The 26,441-nt window shown below is 57.3% G+C and overlaps 7 protein-coding genes across 7 annotated transcripts; 5 read left to right on the top strand and 2 right to left on the bottom strand.

The window, feature by feature from the left end:
• Positions 1-2,977: 2,977 nt before the first annotated feature.
• On the top strand, positions 2,978-5,052 carry BJ171DRAFT_599747 (cytochrome P450; the record flags this gene model as incomplete). The annotated part of the gene is made up of 8 exons (XM_053114954.1): positions 2,978-3,333; positions 3,461-3,649; positions 3,774-3,828; positions 3,992-4,056; positions 4,165-4,462; positions 4,573-4,631; positions 4,760-4,897; positions 4,970-5,052. Coding segments are annotated over exons 1-8 (1,080 nt in total), but the record flags the coding sequence as incomplete, so codon positions are not given.
• Positions 5,053-8,707: 3,655 nt separating this feature from the next.
• Positions 8,708-9,529, top strand: BJ171DRAFT_133795 (cytochrome P450). The gene is made up of 2 exons (XM_053105653.1): positions 8,708-9,090; positions 9,276-9,529. Exons 1-2 carry the CDS (start codon positions 8,806-8,808, stop codon positions 9,405-9,407), a joined length of 417 nt encoding a protein of 138 aa, XP_052965926.1. The 5' UTR covers positions 8,708-8,805; the 3' UTR covers positions 9,408-9,529.
• Positions 9,530-9,827: 298 nt separating this feature from the next.
• On the bottom strand, positions 9,828-11,454 carry BJ171DRAFT_508302 (regulator of volume decrease after cellular swelling-domain-containing protein). Its single transcript, XM_053111289.1, has 5 exons — positions 11,235-11,454; positions 10,719-11,104; positions 10,482-10,571; positions 10,358-10,416; positions 9,828-10,204 (listed from the first exon to the last, which is right to left on the bottom strand). Exons 1-5 carry the CDS (start codon positions 11,426-11,428, stop codon positions 10,091-10,093), a joined length of 843 nt encoding a protein of 280 aa, XP_052965925.1. The 5' UTR covers positions 11,429-11,454; the 3' UTR covers positions 9,828-10,090.
• A 1,066-nt stretch (positions 11,455-12,520) lies between these two features.
• Positions 12,521-13,686, top strand: BJ171DRAFT_558815 (flavoprotein; the record flags this gene model as incomplete). Its single annotated transcript, XM_053113174.1, has 5 exons — positions 12,521-12,616; positions 12,779-12,880; positions 12,982-13,110; positions 13,302-13,473; positions 13,622-13,686. 5 exons carry the CDS (start codon positions 12,521-12,523, stop codon positions 13,684-13,686), a joined length of 564 nt encoding a protein of 187 aa, XP_052965924.1.
• A 343-nt stretch (positions 13,687-14,029) lies between these two features.
• On the top strand, positions 14,030-16,561 carry BJ171DRAFT_508299 (uncharacterized protein). The gene has a single exon (XM_053111288.1). The coding sequence runs from the start codon at positions 14,530-14,532 to the stop codon at positions 16,213-16,215; it is 1,686 nt and encodes a 561-aa protein (XP_052965923.1). The 5' UTR covers positions 14,030-14,529; the 3' UTR covers positions 16,216-16,561.
• Positions 16,562-17,191: 630 nt separating this feature from the next.
• Positions 17,192-21,938, top strand: BJ171DRAFT_443039 (PMCA-type calcium-translocating P-type ATPase). Its single transcript, XM_053108108.1, has 8 exons — positions 17,192-17,471; positions 17,689-17,901; positions 18,027-18,067; positions 18,206-18,444; positions 18,639-19,945; positions 20,087-20,596; positions 20,785-21,131; positions 21,358-21,938. Exons 1-8 carry the CDS (start codon positions 17,226-17,228, stop codon positions 21,764-21,766), a joined length of 3,312 nt encoding a protein of 1,103 aa, XP_052965922.1. The 5' UTR covers positions 17,192-17,225; the 3' UTR covers positions 21,767-21,938.
• A 140-nt stretch (positions 21,939-22,078) lies between these two features.
• On the bottom strand, positions 22,079-26,042 carry BJ171DRAFT_133744 (pyridoxal phosphate-dependent transferase). The gene is made up of 7 exons (XM_053105652.1): positions 25,520-26,042; positions 25,240-25,327; positions 25,013-25,127; positions 23,892-24,843; positions 22,929-23,610; positions 22,574-22,667; positions 22,079-22,414 (listed from the first exon to the last, which is right to left on the bottom strand). The coding sequence occupies exons 1-7, from the start codon at positions 25,714-25,716 to the stop codon at positions 22,191-22,193; spliced, it is 2,352 nt and encodes a 783-aa protein (XP_052965921.1). The 5' UTR covers positions 25,717-26,042; the 3' UTR covers positions 22,079-22,190.
• Positions 26,043-26,441: the final 399 nt, after the last annotated feature.

Genomic DNA, 26,441 nt, shown 5'->3' with positions numbered 1-26,441 from the left:
CCCGAGATCTCAACTACCGCGCCGCAGAGATCTTGGAATCTCGCGAATCTCCCCGCGGCCGGGCCAAGACCCCAAGGGGCCTCCTCAGGGTAGCACAGCAATCAGCTAGCTCCATTGATGAGCTCAAGTCCCCGCTCAACACCGTGGTTGAGGAGATGTTCCCCAGGCTCCGGAAGACAATCATCCCTGAGCTCCGGCACACTGTGAAGTGCCAAGTGTTCAAGATGACAGCCACCTCGGCCTATCTGTTTGCCAAACAAGTCCCCGAGATCCAGCTCCGGTGCCCCAGCATCTTCGACCGTGGCCCTCAAGACATTCATCAAGGAAGGACTTGGGTTCTCGAGCTCGACCGAATTCATCTTCAAGGCGGCGCGAGTGCAGCGGGGGGGGGAGACCGAGAGAGTCAGAAAAAAAGCTGCTGCTCCCCCTCCCCGAACAACACGGTTGCACCAGCCTAACACTTGGAGCCATGCAAACAAAGAAAGCCCGAGAAAGCATCCACTGGTTCGATGGCTCAGATAAAGCTCTGGAGTGATTCTCTAGCATCGAGCCGTCTGGTAAGACCGTCTGAACCACAATGACAAAATAGCCTCGTTGGAACTGAGATGCTATCGCATCCGGTCCAGCCTGATGGATGCATCCCTTGACTCCCAGTTCTATCAGGACACACGCTGGAGCCAATTAGTGCTGCTGAAAGAGCAGCGTTATCCAGACTACCCGATGAAGAAGCTGTTCAGGGACGGTCACTACGAGATCCCCAGGCCATCTATCAAGATGCCGATCCACGTTGAAGATGCACAAAGCTTCTACCGAACGAAGGAACTGACTCTGACCCACACTGTGAGGGCGACCATGCCAAGAATATGGGCCGAGCGAGGGCCCAAGAGAGATCGATACTACCACACCATGATGGTACGATAGATATTGGGTATCTTTCCTAGGCGCCTGTATGGCCACTATCGACTGTGTCACCTGCACGACGGATCAAGGAGAGTTCGTTGCGATGTGTTGAAGCCACACCCAGAGCTGCGTCGGAAGAGGCGGTTCGCGGCAACGGACGGTAGACGAACTCAAGCTGCGGCACCCCGAGTGGCAAGAAAGCGGCCACGAAAAGGTCGGTCCGATCGATAAGCTCCTGGACCTGACGAACGTAGTTGGCTACTACGAGCTGGATGGCATGAGAAGATTCAACTGGCAAGACCCAGATATCCATACCCTGTGGCGAACTCTCCGAAGAGTGTTCAAGACGCTGATCATCGCCAAGCGGGCAAACCCCCCCAGGCGATAGGCGACACGGCTGAAGCAGAGCGAGAGATGAAGGATTATGGCTCTCATCGGACGCAGACTGCCCATTAGGCCAATTAGGACTCGATTTTTCAATTTTTCTTTTTCCCAATGTACTGCTAGCGCCGACAAGGCCTTGATAGCTTTTAAGTGAAACAGACCCCTCACTTGGCTTCCACTTCCACCAGAACACATACTGAAGCCAAGTGAGGGGTCTGTTTCACTTAAAAGCTATCAAGGCCTTGTCGGCGCTAGCAGTACATTGGGAAAAAGAAAAATTGAAAAATCGAGTCCTAATTGGCCTAATGGGCAGTTTGCGTTCGATGAGAGCTATATGCCCTCGTCTCTCGCTCTGCTTCGACCATGCCGCCTATCGCCTGGGGGGTTTCCACCCCGCCTTGGCGATGACCAGCGTCTTGAACACTCTTCGGAGTGTTCGCCACAGGAGATGGACATCCGGGTCTTGCCAGTCGAACATTCTCATGCCATCCAGCTCGTAGTAACCCACTACGTTCGTCAGGTCCAGGAGCTTATCGATCGGACCGACCTTTTCGTGGCCGCTTTCTTGCCACTCGGGGTGCCGCAGCTTGAGCTCGTCCACTATCCGTCGCCACGAGCCGCCTCTTCCGACGCAGCTCTGGGTGTGGGTCCGGCACATCGCGACGAACTCTCCTCGGCTCTTCGTGCAGGAGACACACAGCCGATAGTGGCCATACGGGTGTCCGGGGAAGGCACCGAGGGTCCATCTTACCATCATGTTGTGATAGTATCGATCTCTCTTGGGCCCTCGTTCGGCCCACAGTCCCGACATGGTCTTCGTCACGGTGCGGGCCGAGGTCAGTTCCTTTGACCTGTCGAAGCCTTGCGCGTCATCGATGTGGATCTGCAGCTTGACTGGTGGCCCTGGGAGCTGGTAGTAGCCATTCCTGAACAGCTCCTTCATCGGGTAGTCCGGCTGGCACTGCTCTTTCAGCACGATCAGCTGCCGCCAGTACTCGTCGAGGTAGAACTGGGAGCCGAGGGATGCATCCATCAGGCTGGGCTGGGTGCGGGAATATCAGCACCAGCGAGACCATCTTGTCGTTGTGGTCCAGACGGTCTTCCCAGACGGCTCGGTTCTGGAGGGCCAGCTGTTTGAGGCGGTTGGGCAGGGTGATGAGTCCGCATCCGAGATGCATCGCTCCATAGCATGAGTTTCTTATGATCCAGCACAGCGACACCAACAATACACTTACACGTCTGAGTATCACGGCTGGCTGTTTCGTGAGCACTTCGAGGGTCAGTCCATAGTCGAGCATAGGCCGGACGAAGGTCTTGAACGCCTTCGCCACCGACTTGGCCGAGTATCGGCCCGGGACGCTTTCTGCCACCGTGTTGATTGTGCTCTTGATGGCTTCCCATGCTTGGTTCATGGCAAGCTGTGCGTACGCCTGGCTGATGGGTATCTCGGTGCCATCGTGGATGGGCTGGAGAAGCCTCTCCATCTCGTTTAAGACTAGGCCGCTGACTCGCTCAATGGCGCTCTTGTATGTTTCCCACACCTCCGGGTTCTCGAGGAGTCTGAGGTTCCAATGTCAGTTGTCGGCTTTTGGGTACACACTCCTCGTGAGCTTCACAGTGGTCCAAATCAGGCGGTGGTCGGATATGAGGTATTGTCCCTCCATGCCCACCGCCCAGGATGTCTGTCCGACGACCTCAACCACCCGTCCGCCCGCTGACGGGGGAGAGAGTGGAAAACACCGCCCCGCTGACCCATGCCCGCCTCGATGTCTCTATATATTCCACCAACCCTGGTCGTCCTCTCCGCCTGCTCGTCCCGTCGTTTGTCTCGCCCCATACCTCTGCCGTCTCAGCAATGCTCACCATCGGTACCATTGCCGAGGATGCCATGTCCTTCGCCCAAAGCCACAGCACCCAGCTGGCAATCGCTGCCTCGGTGCTTGTTGTCTCGGGCATCTACCTCGTCCGGGAGCCACCTGGCACCCAGCGAAACCAGATCCCTGGACCCAAGGGCTGGCCCATCGTCGGCGAGTTCTTCACCGTGAGCAAGTATGAGTCCCATTTCCGAAGCCGACCTGCAGCGCCCCGGCGTCATCGTTCCCGTTGCTCTGGGTCGGATCCTGGTATCTCTTATCCAGCGCCACTCACACCCACCTCGGTCCTCGGCTCGCCGCAGACACATCTCCGAGCAGACTCTCCATATGTTCTATTACAATCTCGTGGAACAACATGGCCCTGTTACCCAGGCATCCATCATGGGTCTCCGCGATATCTCTGTGTCCGAAGTCGACGAATTCAAGGAAATCCTCAAGGGCGGCGACCAGTGCGCTTTTGCGCGGCCTCCTCGATTCCACAACACTCACAGGTTCGCATTTGCCGGGGGTCGAGGCGTAGCTGCTCGCCGTGCTCGAGGAGACTTTGGATGCCCAAAGAACCCTCCCCAATATCGCTACTGTCCGTCGTATGGTCCGTCGTATGGTCCGATGCAGGTCGAGCCCTTTGCCGCCTTCGATCAACTGGAACTCACCCATGAGCATACTCCGCGTTTGCTCGCCATCGCCAGGGGAATCGCTTCCTATTCCTTGTTTTTGATTTACGAAGCGGATCTCTGGAAGCGGCACCGAAAGGCCATTCAGCCATGCTTTGGTCCCGCGCAACTGAGAGCGACGGCCGAAGGCGCAAACCAAGTCGCCGATGTGCTTCCCAGAAGCTCGGGACATCGTCCCGGGTCAATCTGCACCTTGTCGCCAACGCGGCAGTGCTCGATATCCTGTGAGTCGACGCATCTTGCTTAATCCTGCCGCAACGCAGAGACGGTGCAGTGATAGTGGCTTGTCGGTGCCTGACCCCCATTGCTGGCTTGGTTCGCCTGCGAGATAGCGGCTATGTCATCTACTCCAAGGACCTCGGAATGACCCGTCGGCTGGATGACAAGGCTGCCCTTGAGGAAGCCTTCAAGCCCTACAGCCACATCGTCGAGCTCATCGTCAAGCGATTCATGTACCCCGAGTGGCTGTGGGATGTCATGGGCATCGGCGTCAAGGCCTGCGAGGCGGATGTCAAGTTCGTCAAAGATATCGCCAGAGACACGCTCCGGGAACGTCGCAGCTCGTCAATTCTGCACGAGCATCAAGATTTGCTCGACCGCCTCACATCGATGGGTCTGGAAGGAGATGCTGTAAGGATGTGTGGAGCAGCGGGATCTGTGCTGTGACCGGTCGGCTCGGTGATAATCACTTCCAGTGTCGCAGCTATAGCCACTGACTGGATCCGACCGTCACTCAACAGAAATTCACCGAGGAGGAAATCCTGGACGAAATATACGGTTTCTTCCTTGCAGGACACGAGTGAGTATAGTGCCGGCCCTGTGGGTTATCATTTGCAAGGCGCTGCCAAGTTGACATCACACTTTCGACAATATCACACTTTCGATGACATCCTGACCACAATCACTCGGCCTCGATCCCTCGACCAGGACCACGGCCAACATGATCACCTTTATACTGGTCGAGCTTATGAAGAATCGCCATGTCTACGAGCGCGTGCAGAAGGAGATCGACACTATTCTTGGACCCGACGGGGAACCAAGCTATGATCAGCTCTCGCAGTTCACGTAAGCCGATAGCAGGCGGATGCCCAGCAACCAGAAAGGCTCGCTGACGACGTACGGTCTATTTGCCAACAGGTATCTCGACATGGCCGTCAAAGAGACGCAGAGACTCCACCCACCAGCGCCGCTTATCCCGCAATCCAATAAAAAACGGGACACCCGGGATTTTGACCATTCATCGAATATTTTGTTACCCAATGTTATCGCGTGCTGGCCATGACCATTCGCCACACATCCGACTTTCGCACCGCCGCATTGCGATGCTACGCCCTCATCCATAGCCTGCGTAAGGTCGCCTCCATATTCAGTGTATCCAAGAGCACCATCCATCGATGGCACCGAGGATGCAAGCTGGATGACCCATCCCGGGTCCCAGCTCGCAGATCCACTTTCTTCGAGCAGGCATGTCCAGTCATTCGCACCCTGATTGAACAGGACCCGTTCCAGACTGGTCCTGTGTTGCGATGCAAGCTCGAGTCCATCCTCCAGAGGAAAGTATCACTCTCACTCTGCCACACTGCCATCCACCGAGCAGGTCTCTCACACAAGAGGGCAACACACCTCTACAAGTCCAAGCGACTGGATGAGCGAGTGGCACAGTTCAGGGACCAGGTCCGCTCCATCGACCCGCGGCGATTCGTTTTTGTCGACGAGACAGGGATCAGGAGATCCATTTTCCCTCTCTACGGATACTCACCGAAGGGTGCTCCGCTTCGCCAGCGCAATCACATGAAACACAAGTCTGTCTCGGCTGCATTTGCCATCAACCACTCTGGTGTGCTGCATCGAGCGCCGAGGATGGTCAGTGATTTTCACCCCACCTGCTTCACCCGACTTCAATCCCATCGAGAACTTCTTTGGGATTGTGAAGCATCAGTACAGGAAGGCAGCAGCGCTGAATGCGTCCGAGGGGTTCAAGATCGGGATGGTGACCCTGTTTGAGTCTGCCGTGCGGAGGGTGCTTCCAGATGTCTTCCCACGGCTGATTGAGCGAGCGATGCGCTTCTGGGTGTGAATCACGTCAACTCCGCCATTTTCGCGTTCACATCCCTGGCTTGAACCTCTCGGCGATTTTTGAACAGGGTCACCCCCCCAACCAGCCCGCACAGACGGGCTCCTGCTCTCGGGTATAAATGCCACACCTTCGTCCTGCTGCTTTCTTCCCTCATCTCGCCTTGATCTGATCATCGCGCTATTGTACGATAAAAAAAGTCTCTGCTCTGACCAGTACCACTGGCAGGCATCCAGCATCCTCTGTTCCCATGCCTCCGAAGCGCAAGGGTACCGGTGATGGCCAGCCTCGGCCACCCAGGCCCAAGAAAGCCAAGTCACAGTCGGAGCCTGTCTCTGGTTCGTCTTCTGACCCCACGCATGCTTGGTCGTCTGTTGCTCCGTCGCTCACCACCACTGCTTCTGCAGATCCAATGGATGTCGATCCCACCGAGCCTGGTCCCTCATCTGGTCCTGTCAAGCGATGTCGCCAGTGCGACGGTACCGACCACGAGCGAAGCAACACCAGCAAATGTCCCAAATACCGGCCCCTCAAGAGTTCTGTCGTCCCACTCGTGGATGGAAGGTCATCCGCCCCTCAGTTCAGCTGCTTCAAGCAGACGATGGATGGCTGTTGTCTCAATCCCGCTCTCCGCGACAAGATCCAGGCCACCGTCGAGGCCATGACCCAGATCCAGTTCGAGGCATCCAGGCTGCTCAACCTGCACATCCTCCGGTGCATCGAGCAGGATATTCCCGTCCCCGTCATCTCCAAGTCCACCCCTGCTTTCATCCGCCAATGCTTCAGGATCGTCCAGGCCGATGCCCTCTCGCCGACCGGGGACAATGAGAAATACAACGAGCATCTGGTCGCTTCCTTTCGCGACTACCAGACCACTCGGCACACAGACCTGCCTCCGGCCCCTCGTCTGCCTGATGGTGCTCACAGTCAGCTTCTCACACTGGCTGTCAATGCCTATGCCACCAACTGCACCACCCACCTCAACCTGGCCTACTGGCGACTCCTTCGCCGCTTCTGCGCTGCCGTCTTCCCAGCCAACAAGCATAAGCACGACGCCATCGAGGCCTGTCTCGAGCTCTTCGAGAAACCAGGGCAGACTCCACCCAAGGCCGATCTCGAGTTCCTCTATCCAGACTTTGGCCACGTCCTGGACGAGTTTCGGTACAGCAACGACCAGGACCGCTTCCGGGCCCTCCATCGCCTCTCACACCATGTGAGAATCCTCGCCCGAGACAAGATGGTCGACAATGTCCACAAGTGGATCGACTGTGACATGCCCGCCCTCCGAGTCACCGAGCTGCAGCGCCAGGCCAAGCTGGACGAGCTCACTACCCAAGGCATTCCCTCCGACGACAAGAGGTTCACCACGGCCAAGTCGGAGCTCGGCACCACCAAGTCCAAGATCAACAAGCTGGCCGCCAGGATCAACTGGGCACTCAAGCAGCTCGCTCTGGACACTCCTCCGGCCGTGTGCACGATGGTCCCTCTGTGCACTGCCACGGCCAAGTATGTCAAGATTGACACGGTCACTCTCTGGCAACTCCTTGACACCGAACATCGTCTTAGACTCACCAGGGACAAGCTCAAGGAAGAAGGTGAGGACGGCATCAACAACCAGGATCGTCTCTGGCGCAGTTGCTTCAAGCTGCGTAGTTCCCTCTTCCAAGAGCGGGTCAGGGACAAGAAGCTGTTCAACTACGAGATCAGCACCGATGGAATTGGATGCACCATCGGCCTCGTCAAGTTTGTGCGTCGAACTGATCACACCGAGACCATCGAGCCTCCTCCGACTGCCGAGCAGCGCATCCAGGAGCACATTGGCAACCCAGACCCCAACCGCACCACTTGGATTGGCATCGATCCTGGAGTCGGCTCCATCTTCACGGCGGTCATCCAAGCACCGGGCCACCAAGACGAGGTGGTCTCATTCTCGAATGGCCACTACCAGCACATGTGTGGCCATACGTCCAACACCAAGTGGCACAATACCATGAAGTATCGACTCAGCATCGAGACCTGGATGTCGACCACTCCCTCGCCCAAGGTGTCGTCCTCGGAGGCTTTCAAGGTCCATCTCACCCATGTCCTGCGACCGGAGCCGCGAGTACAGCTCGACTTCCACCTTGGCAAGAAGGCCCGTCACCATCGCTTCACAGGCCACAAGAGGCGCCAAGTGGCCGTCGACAGGATGTGCAAGGCCGTCCTGAAGCACGCCCCGATACGGACCGATGTGGTGATCGCCTTTGGCAATGCGTCATGGCGTCAAGGCAAGGGCTATGCATCCAGCCCTCGGAGGCAGCGGTTTGCTCGGTACTTTGAGCAATTCGAGCACCACCGACGCCGTCCCAATCACCCTCATGGAAGCGTCAAGGTGGCCTCGACGAACGAGTTCAACACCTCGCAAGTGTGCTCCAAGTGCCTGGAGCCAGTTCGGTTGGAAGGACTCGATGCGCCCAGTGTTGCGAATTCCCACTTTGTCAGGAGCTGCAAGAATCCCAGCTGCCGGACAGTGTGGAATCGCGACGTCAATGCGGCGCGCAACATGATCACGGTGTGCAGGTCGATTGTGGAGACCGGAGAGCGACCGGTGGTCTTCACTCGGAGGCTGCCAAAGTGATCTGTTTTTTATTTCTTGTGGCTTTGCTTGACGCAAGCACAGCACATACTACATGTTCATGGAAACGGCTATATTGTCCCGTTTTTTTTCTGAATAAAGTGTATCCCGCGTGTGGCCAGCCGCGACACACACATTCGGGGCTATCCTGTGGCGAAGGGGGTAAGTGCAGCGGATCGCTCGAACCGTCGTTCGCCTTTTGATGTGATGCGCTCTCGATATACAGAGCCAGAGTCTTTTTATCGCCCTCTTGTCGGCCCTTTGAGCGAGGGATCCTGAACGGATATGGGTCATATGCTGTTGCCGATATGTGCATCAACCCTTCGCTCGCCTCTCCGCGACCGGGGGCTTCGAGGACTCACCCGTGATTTGATCATCTGTCACTTGAACCGCAAGACCAACGTCGTCTTGGTTGTCTCGCACCTGCACCGCAACCCCAAGTACTGGAAGGATCCCAATACCTTCAACCCCGATCGCTGGAGCGAGCCGATAGTGCCTGGCAGCTTCTTGCCATTTGGCGATGGTCCGATGAACTGCATCGGCCAGAAAATGGCCAACATCGAAACCAAGGTGAGAGAAAGCAGAGCAGCGACGTTGGTACAAATATCTGTCCAAGCCGACGTATGCGCTGGCCGGGCATGATCGATCATCAGAGATATTTGCTAAGGACATTCATGTGCCCACTTTGCACCTCTCGCTGGTTGACCCACTGTTGACACACTTTCGCTTCTACTGCTTCCTTTGGCTACAACAAGGTGTTCCTTATCCGAACGCTCCAGCGGTATAACCTCAAGCTGCTCGACCCTAGCCAGCTCCGCATTATCTTCTCGGCCACCCAGGGCTACAAGGACGGCGTCGATGTCTTGGTCGAGAGACGAGTCCAGTAGTTGAAGATGCCAAACCCCTCTGGGACCATTTCAATGTCCAGTCCGTCGCTAGCCCGCCAGCTGTGACTCGGGTGGTTCCACCTTCGGCCTACCTTCCGCTTCCTTCTCCTACTCTTCTTCTTCTCTTTTGATTCTTCAAGCCGGCACTGTCTTTTGTAGTCCATTGCTCTTGCGCTTAGCGGCCTCACAAAATTCTCTCGGCTTCAACACACAAAAGCGACCGATTTGATCGAACTCGATGGTCTCAGTTCTTCAAATACATGTGCGATTTTGACAATTCAATCAGCGTACTTGATTGCCGCGTCGCCGCAACGCAGAGATGGGTGTGATGGATGTGATGGATGTGACGACAATATGCAAGGCCGGAAAGCGGCATCGGAGCATCGCTTGGATCTCGGAGTCGAGATGTCCTGATTTTCTTTTGGCGCGTGGGCGGATATGACGATGGCTTTATTGTTTGAAACTGATTGAGCCAAACACCTTGCTCGCATATTCGAGCGTCGGGTGGCGCTTGGGAGCTGCAGCGAATGGCCACGCCAGAAGACCATAAGCATCCTCGCAAGGGCAGTAGCGTTGTGAGGTGCGGGATCCCCGATTGCTTGCGAAGTGCGTGGCCGGTACAAAAGCCCATGCACAAGTTGAGCGACGGTCGCTTCTTTTCATTCGCGGATGCAAGCGCACAATCAGCGACTGGGATCGGCGTCGCCGTCAGCATCGTCGAACTGGTTTTCGTGATCGAGCTTGCCCTTCTTGCGGGGTTGGACATCGAAGACCGCCTCGATATGGCGCATGGCAGCCTGGTTAGTGGGTGAAGACGAACAGCTTAGCCATAGGATACATCCACCCGGACGGTGGCATTGCTCGATCGGTTTGGTCTCGAGGCGGACGCAAAGGCGATGCACATTCGGGCGAGAGGGTGACCAGGTTCGTGGTTATCGGTGTGCGCTTACCTCGCCCACCTCGCTGAGCTCGATATCATCACTCGGACCATAGATCCAGCCGTCCCCGTCTGTGCAGCGACAAAGTTAGTCCACGATCGACACCGCCTCGGCCGGTCAGCACGATCGATCTCACCTTCGCCCTCATCCTCATCTCCGTCCTCTTCGGCGTTCTTGTCAGGATGAAGTGACGCACACTCAGAGAGCGCAAGATAGATGCTATCAACTGGCACGGGAGACAGTGTCAGTCAAGAGCCGCCGGGGGGGGTGACAGTGAGGTCAGTAATATCCGCAGAGTGCCACAGGAGCCCTTCGAGGCAAGTAATTTGAAACGGAAACAATGGCGGCCTGGGCGGCACGGAGTTTGGCTTACGTGCAGTAGCATCGTCGGGAATCAGTCTCAGCTCGAAGCACGGCATATCGTGCATGTCTTCGTACTCGTCATCGTCGCCGGCTTCCTCGCCAGCCTCTTCGTCAGCATCATCGTCATTGGCGTTGTTGCCGTGGCTGGGCTCGACCTGCATCGCTTGGGCAGAGGCGGCGGTGTCGAGATCGGCAGACTCTTCGACTTCTTTGAACGGAAGGATGGTGGGAATGCGATAGCCGGCGGCATCGACGACCTCGGCGCCATCGAGCTGGCAGTAGATGCACGGCGACGAATCCACTCGATCGCCGGAGCGGGAGAGTGCATGCACCAGGATCGAGGGATAGTCAATGGCGATCGAGGTGGAGCTCTCGGGGTCGTGCCAGATCAGCTCGCTGTGGATCCGGGAGCAGAACAGAGTGTGTGCAGGGTCAGCTTCGACTATGCTATCAAGGACATTTCGCATATCATGGGGCTCCTGTGCGGAGCAGAAGCAGGGTCGGTGGAACAAGTGTGTGAACGTACGATTCGACGACATAGAGATCGCCCTTCTTGGAAGTGTCGAGCGAGAGCGCTGGAGGGTCGGGGTTGAAGGCGAGACGGACGTTCTTGTGGTGGAAGCGGATGATGGGCTGCGGAACAGAAGGATCAAAGTCCCGCTTGAGCGGGTTCGATGACGAGAAGAGCTCGGGCAGGCCTTGGTAGATCTGGATGGGCATGGTGCAGAGGGCTGGATGGAAGGAGAGGATGGCTGGGTGGTGGATTGGGGCTGGCCAGGTCATTGACCGGACTGTTCGCCAGATCATTCGCCAGATCATTCGCCAGATCATTGGCCCGCAGATCGTGCGCAGCCCAGCCGCATGGTGGCCGGCCACGCGCCAGCCGGCCACGCGCCAGCCGGCCACCTCCCGGCTCTTGGCGGCTGGCGACAGTCTGGCCACTTTCGCCCTTTCTTGCCCACCGACCACATCCCATCTGGCCAGCCTGCAGCTTGCCCGGCCCAGCAATGAACCACCCGATGGCCTTCCACGCCCAGCATGACCATGCCACTGGCCTGGCCCTGCACCATTCCACAGCCCAGTCGCTGCCGATCATCTCGTCGGCCACCGGCTCGCTGCAGGACATCCTGCCGGCTCCGGCGGCCGCTGGCGACCCCGAGTTCCCGCTCCTGCCCAACGGCGACATCCAGCTGCATTTCAGCTCCGTGCCGCCCAACTGCAACCACTCGCAGTGGCAATGGAGGGTCACCAAGACAAACACCCGCAAATCGGGCACCTATGTTAAGAACGCAAAGTGCCTCGGCGTCATGGTCTGCAGCGACTGTGGCGCTCTGCGCAAGATCGTCAACCATACCAACAACGGCTCGTCCGACAGCACAAAGTAAGTCTCGGCCGGCCCTTTGAGATCGAGCCGCCATCACCCTTTGCCGCCCACCGAGCGTCCCACCGAGCGTCGCCCACCAGCATTCCCCTGTTCTATGCTCCGGCCAACAGATGCATTTGGCTTGCATTCGGCACCAGCACGGATCCCGCGTCTCGCTTCTCATATCTGCCTTTGTTTTGTCGCATGGCAATTCCAGAAAATGCACGACCCACGGATGCAGCGGCGTCCTGACCATCAAAGAGTGTCCCGCACGGCAAATCCACCGGGTCGAGGCCGACGGATCCTACAACTATATCCACAGCGGCCAGCACAACCACGATCCGCCTCCGAACGTGCGTTATCAGCGCACCCTCAACCCCATGCGCCCGGCCAAGCCCCTGATGCTTTCCATCATACGCCCTGAGCCGCTGGGGCTGTCTTCGGTGCCGATGCTACAGAAGAAGAGGATCCTAATCGGCACCACAGGCTCCGTGGCATCCGTCAAGTTGCCCATGCTGATCAACGAGCTGCGGAAAATCTTTGGCGTGAGTTGCAGTGCGAACAGGGCCTGTTGGCGGCTGCCGTGCTGCGACCAGCTCCAGTGTTCGAGCAGCGCCTGGACTGCATCTCGCTCTGCTTGGAAGCCTCAGCGATTGCACGGTTGCAGTGCCATGACGCTGACTCTTTCCAAATTTGCTGGCCCCCAGGACTTTGTTGAAATCCGGGTCGTGGCCACCACTCCGTCGCTCCATTTCTTCAAAAAAGAAGACATCTCTGTCCCTGTGGTGACCGATGTGGATGAATGGAATGTATGTCGCCATCGCCCCGCCTTGCCCTGCCGCCGCAGCTGATTTCCTGTCTCTGATTCTGTTTACTCGTTACTCTCTTTGCCACTCCCACACTGGAGCAGGCGTGGAGTCAGATGGGCGACCCCGTGTTGCACATTGAACTTCGGAACTGGGCCGACATCATGGTTGTGGCCCCGCTGGATGCCAACACCCTTGCCAAACTGGCGGCTGGAATATGCGACAATCTGCTGGTGAGTGGGCCGGCTCATTTTCGAACAGCCAAGCGCGTCTTGACAGGCCGCAACCCCTGTTTGCCGGTTGGTCGTGCTCTGGAGACCCATCGTCGACCGGCGCGGACAGCTTCTGAGCTACTTTGTCGTTGGAGTTTGGCGGCCGTTTGAACGCACTACACCGCTGACGATCCACTGTCCTTCCATCGTAGACATGCACTTTGCGAGCCTGGGATCCCAGTCGACCGGTGGTGGTTTGTCCGGCTATGAACACCCACATGTGGACTCATCCGTTCACTCAAAAGCATCTGGATGTTCTCGCAGCCGAAGCAAGCTACATCATTATTCCACCGATTACCAAGACTCTGGCGTGTGGCGATACAGGTGAGAGTCGCTTCGCTCGCCAGTTTGGATGTCGCATTCGTTGCGGCTTACGTCGTTTAGGCCGCTGCCGTTGCTGCTTGATTGTGTCGCGAGGCCGCGCGTTCCTCGTCACTTGCTGATCTGCCTGGGTCGAAACGTGCTGTTCTAGGCATCGGTGCGATGGAAAACGTCGACAGAGTCGCCCAGAGAATCTACGAGATCTTGGAAGGCTGAGGGACCCCCCCCCGGAGAACCGTCAATCCGAGTCCCGCAGCATCGTACAGCCTCGCCAGGATTTGGGACGAGCGCCGAGCTCGTCGTTTCGGGCATCCAATGCGGGCGCCATCCTGATCTGTATCATGCCCATATACATCGCTCGCGCGACGAAATAGCACATTCTCCTGTTTTCGGTGGAATTCAAGCGCCTCCATCATCCACGGCCGTTTGCTGTGTGGCTGCTTTGTGGGTGTCAAACGCCGCCCCGCCACGTGAGTGGCTGCGCATGATCGCCCTGCGCCACGCCGCCGAGGTACAAAAACCCGACACCGCCGTTCGTCTCCTTCTCCTCCAAGTTACAACGGTTGCTCTATCTTGGGCGGATTGATGGCATGATGCTGTTTCGACGATCCGCCCATAAATATGCCACCAAGATGAACACCGAGTCTCGCAGATCGCTCATGCGACGTGCCCTATTCGCAGAGTGTTTTGAAGGACTCGAACAGATCTTGATCATGGGGAAAGCGGCGATCCACCTTGCCCCACGCGATCTGCCATGAGCACCATGTGGGGGGGGGTGTTGGGCAATCGGAGGCCGAGGAAGGGAAGGGAATATGAGCGGGACGGTCCTCCAGCCGCATCAGCCCGCCTCGCCCGGAGCTTTGCGGCTCTGCTTGGCCACACCAGCACTCATCGTTCCTGTGGAGCAACACCCGCTGTCGAACCAGCCCGCTGCCATGTTGCGTCGCTCGCCACCTCCCGCAGAAGCCGCCACCGGTGCGTATTTCTATTTCTCCATCTTGGCCTTGGACGCACTTGCCGTTGCTCTTCGTGCAAGCCCCTCCCGCGTCCTCGATCGCTATGGAGTATTCGCCATATATCAGCGATGATGAACCCGGCATCGGAGCCGAGGAATACCTTGATAGAGACTATGAGGCTGAATTCCTGTCCATGTCCGGCGAGACCCCGCTCCCGTATGCTGCCTCCGAGACCAGCGAGCCTGCAACGTCGGCCTTGGGCAGAGCCGGTGGCCTCGTCCAGGTGCTCTGCAACCCGGGCTTCGAAAGTACTGTTCGAGAGGGCATCCTCGGCCGTCTTGACCTGGTCTCCCTCTCCCGACTCTCCCGACTCTCGAAGGCTCTGCACTTGCTCTTTGAGGCCACCGACAGGTCGCCCTGGATTCCGGCTCTGTGTCGCTCGATGGCCCTCGCGCCCGGCTGTCTCCGCGGCCTCGGGCTTCCAGTCTCCACCGAGGTGGAGATACTCAAGGGCCTCGTTTGCTTCTTGAGTCGGCAGCGGGACCAGGACGGCTATCCGTATCCGCCCTCCCTGGCCGCACACCAGACCGAGCTCAAGATGTGGGATGCTCTATGCTTGAACAACGCCATGCGGCTCCGAGTCCAGAGAATTTGCAAGGAGAAGAACGCCATGCCGAGCCGATTCGCAAGTGCGTCCTTGAACCTTCCCAGTCTTGCCTCGCTCGAGGCTCGACCAAAAACTACATTCTCGTTCCTCGACAGCGCCCGCCTGCTCGACGATATAGGCCCCGAAAGACCCGTCACCCTGCTTATCGTCCGTCCCAAGCGCCACCCGCTCTTTATCCAGTCGCAGCTGCTCCGCCTGCTGCCCTTTGAGCGATTCCTCCTCGAGAACGATCTAGTCCAGAGCATTTCGTTGGGCAACTGCACGTTCTCGTCCATTGTCGGATGGCCACGACGCATGAGTCGGGTCCTAACCCTCAGCGCCATCACAAACGACTCGCAGGGCCATGTGTGGGACTGGGGCGACTTTCCCTCCATGCCGGCTCTCGAGGTCCTCAAGCTTCCAGAGTGTGTCGAGTCGTTCGTTGGATTTCCGGCATCCATGAGACAACTCAAGCGCCTCCACACCGATCACTGCGCTCGAGTGACATCCCTTATGGGGCTGCCTGCAAGCTTCTGGTGCCTGGAAACCTTCAATATTCCCCCCAACGTCACGAATCTCTTTGGATTTCCGCCTAACGTTCCTCTACTCACGAGCCTGCTGATGCGACACGTCAAACAGCTCACCAATCTGCAAGGTCTTCCGATAATGATGGGATCTCTCGAGAAGATCACGCTGCCATCCTCTCTGACAAGCATGGGCGGGTTTCCCGGAATCACAAACTGGATCCAGTGCCTGGACATGTCCGTGTGCACCGAGATGCACGACATGAGCGGCTGGCCGCGAACCTTCAGCGGGCGGATCTCCAAATTGATATTCCCCCCAGGGCTCAAGAATCTGCACGGGTTCCCGCCCGTTGTGAGCAACATCGAGTGCTTTGGGTTCCTCAAGTGCACCAAAATCAAGTCATTCCGGAACTTCCCAAAACAGCTCTCGGACCTGAAGAGATTGGAGCTTCCGCCGTCCATAACGCCGAAATTGCTAAACTGCATTTCGTTCTCGGGGCTTCCTGAGCTGGAAACGATCGCAGTCGACGCGAAAACGGCGACGAATGAATACGTCCAGGGAGTCATCGATGCGGTGCGCCAGTTCCATCCTGGACTCATCGTCATCTACCAGGAGTAGCTACTGTCCGTTTGGCCCTTCGCGCGGTGGTCAGTGCAGTCAGTGCAGTCAGTGCAGTCAGTGCAGTCAGTGCAGTCAGTGAAATCAGTGAGATCAATGAGATCAGTGCAGTCAGTGAGTACATTAGCTCCTTCAGTAATTCGTCCATTAGTTCATGCAGAGTTGGTGCAGTCGCTCCTCGGTGTTGTTCACCACATTAGTAGCCTGCGGGGAAAGTCGCAGGAGCGTCATTCAAGACCTTGACGAGTCTGACTGCACAGCAGCTTGAAAAATGTGTGGACAGCGCCGGTATTGCTTTGATATGGAAGTGCATTTCATGTTCTCGATATTGCGCCCCAAAGCCAAGAGATCCTATGCTGGCCCAGGCTGCGATGCCCCTCGCTCAATTGATATGCGCGATTGGGTCCTGCAGCGACACCCGGTCGTCCGGCAGCATCCGGCATCGTTTCGCCGGCGGTGCGACTGATGCACAGCGTCGTACCTCGTTCTTGCTTCCCGCGGGCCACATACAATCTTGGAGGTGATCATGCCGCGCTCATGATTCAGAGTCCCGGCCGACGATTCTGCCAGGAGCCGCCGTCCGCCCACCATCCCACAGGATCGGAGAAAAAGCCCCCCCCCAGCGAGCACGACTTCCTGCCCTCAGTCATTCGCTGAATTAAGGCCTGTCCTTGGTCTTGTCGCGCGATCCGGGACAATCTCGCATCTATCTGACCCATTTTGACCAACTCCAAAGCAATTTCATCTTTGCACTGTATTTGCCTACTCTCCCTTTCGTCAATTTCCTTTGCCCTCATTGAGAACCTCTGAATACTGGGTGCACATAGGCGCTTGTTCTAGCCACGCGGCCATATTATCTTGAAGCCATACCAACCCACTGACTTGCCTGCTGCGCGACGGTCTGCCTGACCAGAACCAAAGCCAGTATAGCCCGAGCCGACTCCCACATGAAGGTTGAGCCATACAAAGAGCTGAAGGACTCGGCCGATATACCCAGTCCGCTCGGGTCAATGACCTTTGAGCTGTCTGCCGCCGACCTCAGCACCATCTTCAATCCCTCCAAGAACCCAGAGCATCTGCAGACCCTCGGCGGCATTGAAGCGGTGGTCTCGGCCCTCAAGATCGATGTGAGCCAGGGTATTACTTCCAGCACTGTCGACGAGCGGAAGCGCGTGTTTGGAGAAAACACCCTTCCTCCCGTTGTCTCCAAGTCCCTCGGCCAGCTGATGCTTGCGGCGCTGTCAGAGAAGATCATGGTGAGTCGGCACACGATCGATTGTGTCTGGCATTCCTGTGTATTGGGTGGGAAGACCATACATCGGATATCATGCATTATTTGCCGCGCGCTGTCGCGTATTTCGACTCGGGGATGATCCAGCCGTGTCCTGGGCTGATGCAATCAAATTGAAAAGACGTCTACAGAGCGTCTCGAGGGCATAGCACTCACCTCCTGATGCGCCTCTTCACCCACAGATCATCTTGTCCATCTCTGCAGTCGTGTCGCTTGGCGTTGGCCTGTACGAGGACTTTTCGCCCAGCAACACCGAGGGTATGACCCACTGGATCGAGGGGTTCGCAATCCTTGTTGCTGTCGTGATTGTCGTCATGGCCGCGAGCATCAACGACTACCAGAAGGAGAAGCAGTTCCGGAAGCTCAATGCCCAAAAGGACGACAAGGTCGTCAAGGTAATATGGACAGCCGTCTGGTTGAGAGGGCTCGTCCAGAGATGGCTCGCCACTGCTCTCGAATGCTGCGATATAAAGTGTCGGAGCCTCAGTCTGACATTCGGTTTATTCACCTCCACTCGCAGGCCATCCGCGGAGGAGAGACCAAGCTCATTTCGGTTTACAGGTATCCCACTGCAAATACATAGATTTAAGTCCGTCCTTTCCGTGGCGCATCGACTTGGCTTCGTAGACAACTCGCTCAGATCTTTGACGTCGATCCATCTTTGGGCCCGCGGGGGATGATTTTTCGTCTTTGGCGCAGCATACTGGTTGGAGAAATCCTGGTCCTCGAACCCGGCGATGTGATCGTCGCCGACGGTTTGGTTTTGAGCGGTCTGCTCAAGTCAGACGAATCGTCGGCCACGGGCGAAAGTGACGCCATCAAAAAGTCGCCGCAGGGCGACTGTCTACTTCTCAGCGGCAGCAAAATCCTCGAAGGCACCGGCCGCTATATCGTCACGGGTGTTGGAACCAACTCGTTTTTCGGAAGGATCATGATGGGTACGACAAGGGCAGATGCTGAGGAAGCCCAGGCTATGATGCACGATCGCAGGAATCTCCGCGACTTGCCGTTGCGCTCCGAATGCATACCGCGCATATGAGTAACTTGGAACTCTCCTTACTCTGTGATCTGCTGCACTTCCCTGCGACTCTTTGTGCCGCTGTGGAACTATCGACTCCGGCGCCGCGATCAGCAATGCGAACCGAGACTGAGGAGACCCCGCTTCAGATAAAGCTTGACGGCGTTACCGAGAACATTGCCAAACTTGGATCTGCAACAGCACTTCTGATGCTCCTCTGTCTGCTCATCAAATACTTCATCACCGTCACGTCAACAACCGGGTTTGGCTCTGCCCCAGGGCAGCAAAACGCCACTATGACAGCAACTGCAATCATCAACATCCTGATCTCGTCCATCACAATCGTCGTCGTGGCCGTGCCGGAGGGTCTGCCGCTGGCCGTAACTCTGGCACTCGCCTATGCCACAACCAAGATGCTCAAGGACCGAAACCTTGTTCGAACCATTTCGGCGTGCGAGACCATGGGGAACGCAACGACGGTGTGCTCCGACAAAACAGGCACTCTCACTCAAAACAAAATGACTGTTGTCCGAGGCGTTATCGGATGTAACCTGCATTTTGGCAAGGCCGATATCAAGGACATTCCCAGCCGGGTTGGCCAGGTGGAAGGCGTTGGCTTTCGTGGGCTGGATGGTGCTCGCCTGCTTCGGCTGGTCATCGAAAACGCCGCTCTAAACTCGTCTGCGTTTGAGGGCTACAACGAAAAAACGGGCGAGAAGGGCTTTGTGGGCTCCAAGACCGAGACCGCACTGCTCGACTGGATTGTCAAGATGGGCTCGGACTATTCGCAGCTCAGAGCAGATCCCGCCAACCGAATCGTGCACGTCTACCCGTTCTCGTCCGAGCGCAAGTCCATGACGACGCTGATCATGGCGCAGGACGGTGATCACGTTGTGTACCGAGTCTTTGTCAAGGGTGCCTCGGAGATTGTGCTCAAGTACTGCAGCCGTATTGCCATCCTGAGTCAACTGGACGACGTGGAGCCCCCACGGATCGAGCCTCTGGACGAGAACCACATCCACGACATGGAGCGCCTGATCAAAAGCTATGCACAGCTCTCGCTGCGAACCATCTGCATGGCTTACCGCGAGTGGTCCAAGCCAGAGTTTGATTCCTGGATCAGCGGATCGATTCGTGAACGGATCCGAGAGGCCCGCCATGAGGAATGGAAGCAAAAGATTGATCGACAGATCGAAGAAAACGGCGGTGTGATCATCCCCATCGACGACGGCACTATCGACCTTGAGTTCCAAGACACGCCTCTGACAGACGAAGAGGTTCTGGCCCATCCCCTCGCTCTGGCTGAGCTGGGCGGATGCGATTTGATATGCACCTCTATCGTTGGAATCGAGGACCCGCTCCGCCCTGGTGTCAAGGAGGCTGTTCGAGACTGCCAGCGCGCTGGGGTGTTTGTTCGCATGGTATGACTTTTCAGCGACTCTGCTTTTGCACCTTCGTCAAGTGGAATCACATTGCCCCCCCTCGAGCACGGGCAGACGGTTGGTGCTCGCTTGATTTACATCGCTCTTGCATCTCTACATCATCGATCGTCTGTGTTGCAGGTCACCGGCGATAACATCATCACCGCCAAGGCGATTGCAAGCCAGTGTGGCATCTACTGTCGCGGCGGGGTGATCATGGAGGGGGCGCAGTTTCGCAACCTGAGTCTGGAAGAGATGGACGCCATCCTGCCGCGACTCCAGGTGCTCGCTCGCTCAAGCCCGACCGACAAGCAGCTGCTGGTCGGTAGGCTCAAGCACCTTGGCGAGACCGTCGCAGTCACGGGCGACGGCACGAATGATGGTCCGGCCCTGAAGATGGCCGACATTGGCTTCTCCATGGGCATCGCCGGCACCGAAGTGGCCAAGGAGGCTTCGTCTATCATTCTGATGGACGACAACTTTGCGTCCATCGTCAAGGCTCTCGAGTGGGGTCGCTGCGTCAACGACGCCGTCAAAAAGTTCATCATGTTCCAGCTGACGGTCAACATCACTGCAGTCGTGGTGTCGTTCATAAGTAGTTTGATGGATGCAAACGAGGGCTCGGCTTTGACAGCCGTGCAGCTGCTCTGGGTATGTCATTGCGCCGCGCCGACGCACCCAATGGCGAGCAAAACCAACAAGCAAAGACTTCTCCCCGCCCCAAGAGCACTGTGAGAAATCAAGCCTGCTTGAGCCTGCGCTTGGGCATCTGAGCAGCCACTGTGGTGAGGCTTCGTCGCTAACATACTATACCATATTCTCGGCAACCACGCACACAGGTCAACTTGATCATGGACAGCCTTGCTGCCCTGGTCTATGCCACGGAAACACCAAGCCGCGACTTGCTCGATCGCAATCCGGACAGCAAAGCGGCATCGCTGATCAACATCAGCATGTGCAAGATGATTCTGTTGCAGTCGGGCTTCCAGATCGCTGTCAATCTTTCCATTTTGCTCGCGGGGCCCACGCTCTTCACTCTGCCAGAGCTTCGCAATGCTGGCGGGATCCTCAACTCCTCGGTCTTGGTCACGGACCCACTTTATCCCATCATCAGCGCCGAGAAAGTCGTTCTCAAGACCATTCTCTTCAACACCTTTGTGTTCTTGCAGATCTTCAACCTGATCAAGTAAGAGAGAGAAGGGGGGGGGTCTGCGGGCCGGAGTTGGCATATTGGACAGCGTTGATCTCGCTGTCAGTGGGTGCAGTGGCGCACATGAGGAAATCCGTCTCGACGTTTGGGCAGCACGCACTCACTGTCGCAATACTCTGTTGCTCTCTGGTCTCCATCCATCTGTTCCCCATCCGTCTCCTCACTCTGTTGGCCACACAAAATTTGCTCTCGCCTCCCCTAGTTGCTGCCGCATTGACAACCAGCTCAACGTCTTCCGAAACTTCTTCCGAAACCCGATCGCAATCGGCATCGTCATCTTCATTGCCATTGGCCAGGCTCTCATTGTCCAGTTCGGTGCCGTGGCCTTCCAGACAACGCCTTTGAGCGGGGTGCAATGGGCGGCCTGCATCGTCATCGGATTCATCTCGATTCCGCTGGGAGCCATCATCCGCCTCATTCCCAACGGAATCTTCATCTGCTTCCGGTCCCAGGAAGCTTCCCCAAAAGTGCTTCCGCTGGGCCTCTCGGGGTATCAGCTGGAGCGAACGTCCGTCGCACGATCGAACCTCAGTCTCGTGGAGACACACCCACACCTCTCGCGCACAAGCACAACGACATACAATGCTATTCGCGGCCACAAGCGAACCTGAGCCGTTCTCGGGCTGCCGCTCGGTGGTATCGTTGGGGGGCCCTATTGTCCGTGCAAATCCCCCTCCAACGAGAGCACAGATCCTTCGGCCTCGCCTCGCTCTTTCTCTCTCAACACTAGATCTTGTGGACACAGCGCTTTGCACAGCAATTCAATAGACGACGTTTTCCGAGAACCAATAGTGGGCTGTCGGGACAGCATCTTGCTTCGGCATCAGCCGACACTCTCATTCTGGCTACTGACTCTGTGTGCAATTCCTGGGGAGGAAGGAAAGGGGGGGGGCATCAACCCCCACTTGGTCATTCACCATTTTTCAAGATAGTAACCGCAAAGTTATTTCTGTTCTTTGTATTCCAGACGTGCATGACGTGCCGCGCGATACCGTGACGTCGCGAATCGGCTGCTCATGACGAGCAATTGAGCGATCATGGAAGCCGGGCTGCCTCCTGCGTCGATCGTCGGGGTGACGGGTCTCCGATGGGCGGAGACTGGATCAGGGCTCGAACGGTTTCAATCACGCGATTGGCATCCTGTTGAGGCGTGACATGAGACGACATGAAATACACAACGTTGCCGAGGGGACGGGCGTAGACGTTGTGCTCGGTCCGAAGCGATTCCACGATAGCTTGGGCAGAGCAAGAGCCGTATCCTGCGAGTGCATCAGAGCCCAGGACATGGTACATTAGCCGTAGACAAGAGGCACGGATGCCGATATTATTGGTCAAGACCGAAGCCATGCCGGGCTCCATTCGTCAGTCGAATTAACTGTGCACCAGAGCACTCACCCCTCCCTCCCGCACACACTTACCCTTTCCATCCTCGGCAGCGAGTTCCACCGCCAGAACGGTACCGAGTGAAACAACGCCGTCGACGTTTGGAAGTCGCGATATGGCCAGACATTCCTGGGGTGGACACAACCGGGCCGCAAAGTGACGATTGATTTGCATGGCGATTTCGAGTGTTTCACCCAATATCATGGGAGGGGACAACAGACGTCCGCATGTTGACGGGTGTATGAAGCCGAGTCGTGGCGTTAGACGCATCATCGAACCAACACACACCGGATTCGATACTCTGTCGGCCGAGCAGACTTTGCCTCGATCGCGCACTCGATATGCAGCGCAGCTCAGGATCGCATACGCAGCAATCGCTGGCCGACGTACCTTCTCACTCCAGGTGTCGCGGATGGCTCCACGTTTGTAGAGGTCTTCGAGAAGATCCAGCGAGCGCGTCCCGAGCTCGCATCCAACGGGATAGGCCGTGTAGCTATGGCCATGAAGGAGAGCTTCGAGCTTCTCGTCACCAAGGAAGCTCAGGTAAACTTCCTCGGACGTCAGATTGACGCACAGCGGAGTCACACCGCCGGTCAGGCTCTTGGCATAGACGGCAATGTCAGGCTGAGTCTGGAGCAGCTCGCGGGCAGCCGAGGGATAGCCGAGGCGATACAGGCCCGTAAACACCTCATCAAACACAACGGGCACAGCAGCATGCCTATGGGTCTTTGGCAGCGCGCGCACCGACTCGACCAAGACACGCTGGAACAGAGGATCGATCCACTGCATGCCACCGGCGCCGAGGAGCACGGGCTCCAGGGTGAGGGCACCGAACTGGTGGCCGGACTCGATAGCGCTGGCGAGGCGCGCGGAGATGTGTTCTCGATACAGCCGAGCCAGAGCCGAACCATCGCGCAGAGTCGAGAAGACGTTGTCTCGGGTTGGAAGGACGAGATCGGCGGCGATTTCGGGCGTGCCTGCATTCTTGATGCACTCAGGAAGCCGCACGAGATACTCGCCGTTCTTGAGAACGACCGTGGGAGGGTCAAACCAGAAGCCGCGACCCTTGTACCTTGAATTCCGAATGAAACCGGTGGGTCGTGTGCGAGTTGACGATGCCGTTAGTTGGTTGGGTGTGTCAGCAAGGTGCGTTCGAGCGAACCAATAAATGGTGCGACAGGCGAGACACGACGCTATGCACGCCGTCAACGTCTATCGGCAACTCAGCTATCCGCGTTGGCACAAGCAGAAGCCGTAATCACGACCGAGCGCGGGCGACATGCACGGCGATCGCAGCCATCCGGGGTGTCGGAGAGCACCGGCTCGAATCGGTCTGTTGATGCGCACACTTACCAGTTGACCTTGTCGTTGAAGACGCTCTGGTCCGCGGCATCCATAGCGCCAATGGTGTCGCCGTGATATGCACCCTTGATGCCAATGACCTCGAGAGCTTTGTTGGTGGGCGCCGCAGCAGGGTCCTCTCCCAGCAGCTTGGCTTGGCGCTTCTCAAAGGTCTTGAAGGCCATCTTGAGGGCAACCTCCATGCCGGTGCTGCCGTTGTCGGTGTAAAAGACGCGTGTGGCCCACGAGTCGCCAAGCTGTTTCAGCAGCTTTTCGGCCAGCTCCAGCGCCGGGCGATGGACAACCTCTGGGAAGATGAGGTGGCCGTATCGACCGGCAGCATGGGCGGCAGCCAAAGCCAATTTGGGGTTGCCGTGGCCGAGAGCCTGCGTCCACCAACTGGCACAGGCATCAAAGAGCTGCACAGATGCTGCCGAGGGTGTGCCTGCGACAGAAACAGCCGACGAGGGCTGCTTGAGCGTCGTGTAGTAGTCGCCATAGGCCGAGTCGATGACGGTGGTCTCTCGAACGAGGCCATGCTGGGTGAAAGGCCACCAAATGGACCGCTTGCCGCGCTCCGCCATGCCCTCCAATTCCTGGATGCGCTTGTCGTGCTCGTCGATCAGCCGCGAGACCATGGGCCCCAATCGCTGAGCGGCCGTTTCGTAATAAACCATCATGTTGGTGGCATCGTGCAGATGCTCCTTTTCCTTCTCTGGCGGGATTGCGAGCAGATCGACAGGAGCATCGACATTGCGAGCGATGATGTCGTGGTTCTTGTACTGTTTGTTGTCGAACATGAGAACGGACGAGACGGTGTATCCACGCATCACAAGGGCTTCGTATGAAGAAAGGGTTGTTGAGATCCCGCCGAGCGCCGAGTCGCCGATCAGGACAATGGGCAGTCGCAGCGGACGATAGACATCGGACTGCAAGTTGCCAGAGGTCGACGGACTGTTGACGCCTGTTGGGCACAATACATTACAGGGCGATGGTCAGAGGAGCCGCCATGAATAGGCGATCGGCCGTCAGAAAGGGTCGATCAATAGCAGGCCGATGGACCCGCGAGACGATTCGGCAAGTCCACAGATGGAATATGCGCCCTTCCCCCGTGTTCTGCTGCAAGCCCTCACCGCCGGCTGTTTCTACGATGACGAACGGTGACCTGGATGCCGTTTGGGCCGATACATCATTCAGGAACTTCTGGACCGACTCAAGCAGCTGCGAATCCGAGATGGGCTTGTTTTCCTATGCAGAGAGGAGCCAGAGTGAGCGATCGCGGTCGATGCACGCTATGTGCTTGGATGGCAGCGGCCTCAATGGGTTTCATCGAGACGGTGCCGTGCTGGGCATGGCATACCCAGATAGCGGTCAAATGGGGACTGGCTGGTTCGTTGTAGGTGTATAGAGTGGCGGTTTCTGCGCCGGAGCAGAACATCTTGACATGTCTATCACGTACGACCGCGTCAGTTGCCGATCGGTACCGCCATCGTCACAGATAGCATGCTGTGATTTGGGAGAAGCCCAGTACACCAAAGATCATTGATTGCCGGAGCTCCCAAGCCGTGTGGGACTCGATATCCGCACACCAGGGCACACCAGGGCACACCAGGGCGGACTGGGATGCAACCGCAACCAACCTGGCGTCCGAGTCCCGCGGGAATCCGGTCTGGATCGGCTTTAGATAGAAGGCCTGGCGATTCAGAGCCAGGGCTGACTTGGTCAGCGCCGTTGAGCAAATGGTCTTGCCGACATCGGTGTTGGCAGCGAAGATCTGGTAGACCGGGAGGTTTCTCGAGATGGAGTTGATCCAGCGCGCCGACTCGGGATGCGGCATGGCTCTGGCGACAGTGAAAGGAAAGTGGATGGGGGAGAGTGAGGATCGGTGCAGCGGGATATAGCAAGCCCACAGGTCGACGCCCTCCCCCCAAAAAATCCGATATCGGATCTGCTGCACAGCGGGTCTCACCGTGGGTTGTTGTCGGGGTGCGATGGAGGCTGGGGGAAGGCAACGGCACCAGATCCCCAGCCCCAAGGGAGCCTGGCATCACTGCGCACGCAACACGGACACGTGGTTTGGCGCGAGCAGCAAGGGCCGCGCGGCGATTGGCTGCACGGCGGTGCGCAGCAGTGGACCCGAGCGCCGTTCCGTGTCATTCGGTGTCATGGCGGCTCAACAGGCCGGGTGCAGATGTGGCAAGCGAGGATGGGATGTGAAGGATGGGATGCGAAAGATGGGATGCGAAGGACGGGATGTGAAGGATGGGATGATAGTGGTGTTGCCGTCCACGAAGACCAGCAGGGGAATCCGCTGCCGACTCGCATCCGTGTTCGATGGCTGCGAGCCAGCAGCGGCGCATTCAAAAGTCAAAAGTCGAAAGACAAAGTCAAAAGTCAAAAGACAAAGACAAAGTCGAAAGCGCTCTGTTCGGGATCCAATCCGCATGGTTGATTTGCTCGCCGAGTGCGACACGATGGGACGGCTCACTCGTGCTCATGCTCACCCACTTGCCTTATCTCCTGCAATCACGCCGCCACCATGACCACATTCGCTTCTGCAAT

This window comes from Polychytrium aggregatum, assembly GCF_025602895.1.
Source record: "Polychytrium aggregatum strain JEL109 chromosome Unknown BJ171scaffold_22, whole genome shotgun sequence".
Classification (NCBI taxonomy): domain Eukaryota; kingdom Fungi; phylum Chytridiomycota; class Chytridiomycetes; order Polychytriales; genus Polychytrium; species Polychytrium aggregatum.
The sequence above is the reverse complement of the archived record's forward strand: the minus strand, read 5'-3'. Positions and strand labels throughout refer to the sequence as shown.

Coding starts and splice junctions, on each gene's coding strand:
- BJ171DRAFT_133795 (XM_053105653.1), top strand. CDS start 8,806: ATGGGTCATATGCTGTTGCCGATATGTGCATCAACCCTTCGCTCGCCT. Junction 9,091..9,275: donor TGGCCAACATCGAAACCAAG/GTGAGAGAAAGC, acceptor GGCTACAACAAG/GTGTTCCTTATCCGAACGCT.
- BJ171DRAFT_508302 (XM_053111289.1), bottom strand. CDS start 11,428: ATGCCCATCCAGATCTACCAAGGCCTGCCCGAGCTCTTCTCGTCATCG. Junction 10,572..10,718: donor TCCCGACGATGCTACTGCAC/GTAAGCCAAACT, acceptor CTCCCGTGCCAG/TTGATAGCATCTATCTTGCG. Junction 10,205..10,357: donor AGCTCAGCGAGGTGGGCGAG/GTAAGCGCACAC, acceptor CCCACTAACCAG/GCTGCCATGCGCCATATCGA.
- BJ171DRAFT_508299 (XM_053111288.1), top strand. CDS start 14,530: ATGGAGTATTCGCCATATATCAGCGATGATGAACCCGGCATCGGAGCC.
- BJ171DRAFT_443039 (XM_053108108.1), top strand. CDS start 17,226: ATGACCTTTGAGCTGTCTGCCGCCGACCTCAGCACCATCTTCAATCCC. Junction 17,902..18,026: donor AGGACGACAAGGTCGTCAAG/GTAATATGGACA, acceptor CTCCACTCGCAG/GCCATCCGCGGAGGAGAGAC. Junction 18,068..18,205: donor AAGCTCATTTCGGTTTACAG/GTATCCCACTGC, acceptor TCTTTGGCGCAG/CATACTGGTTGGAGAAATCC.
- BJ171DRAFT_133744 (XM_053105652.1), bottom strand. CDS start 25,716: ATGCCGCATCCCGAGTCGGCGCGCTGGATCAACTCCATCTCGAGAAAC. Junction 25,328..25,519: donor CCGCGGGACTCGGACGCCAG/GTTGGTTGCGGT, acceptor CGTACGTGATAG/ACATGTCAAGATGTTCTGCT. Junction 22,415..22,573: donor CGCTGCCGAGGATGGAAAGG/GTAAGTGTGTGC, acceptor ATGCACTCGCAG/GATACGGCTCTTGCTCTGCC.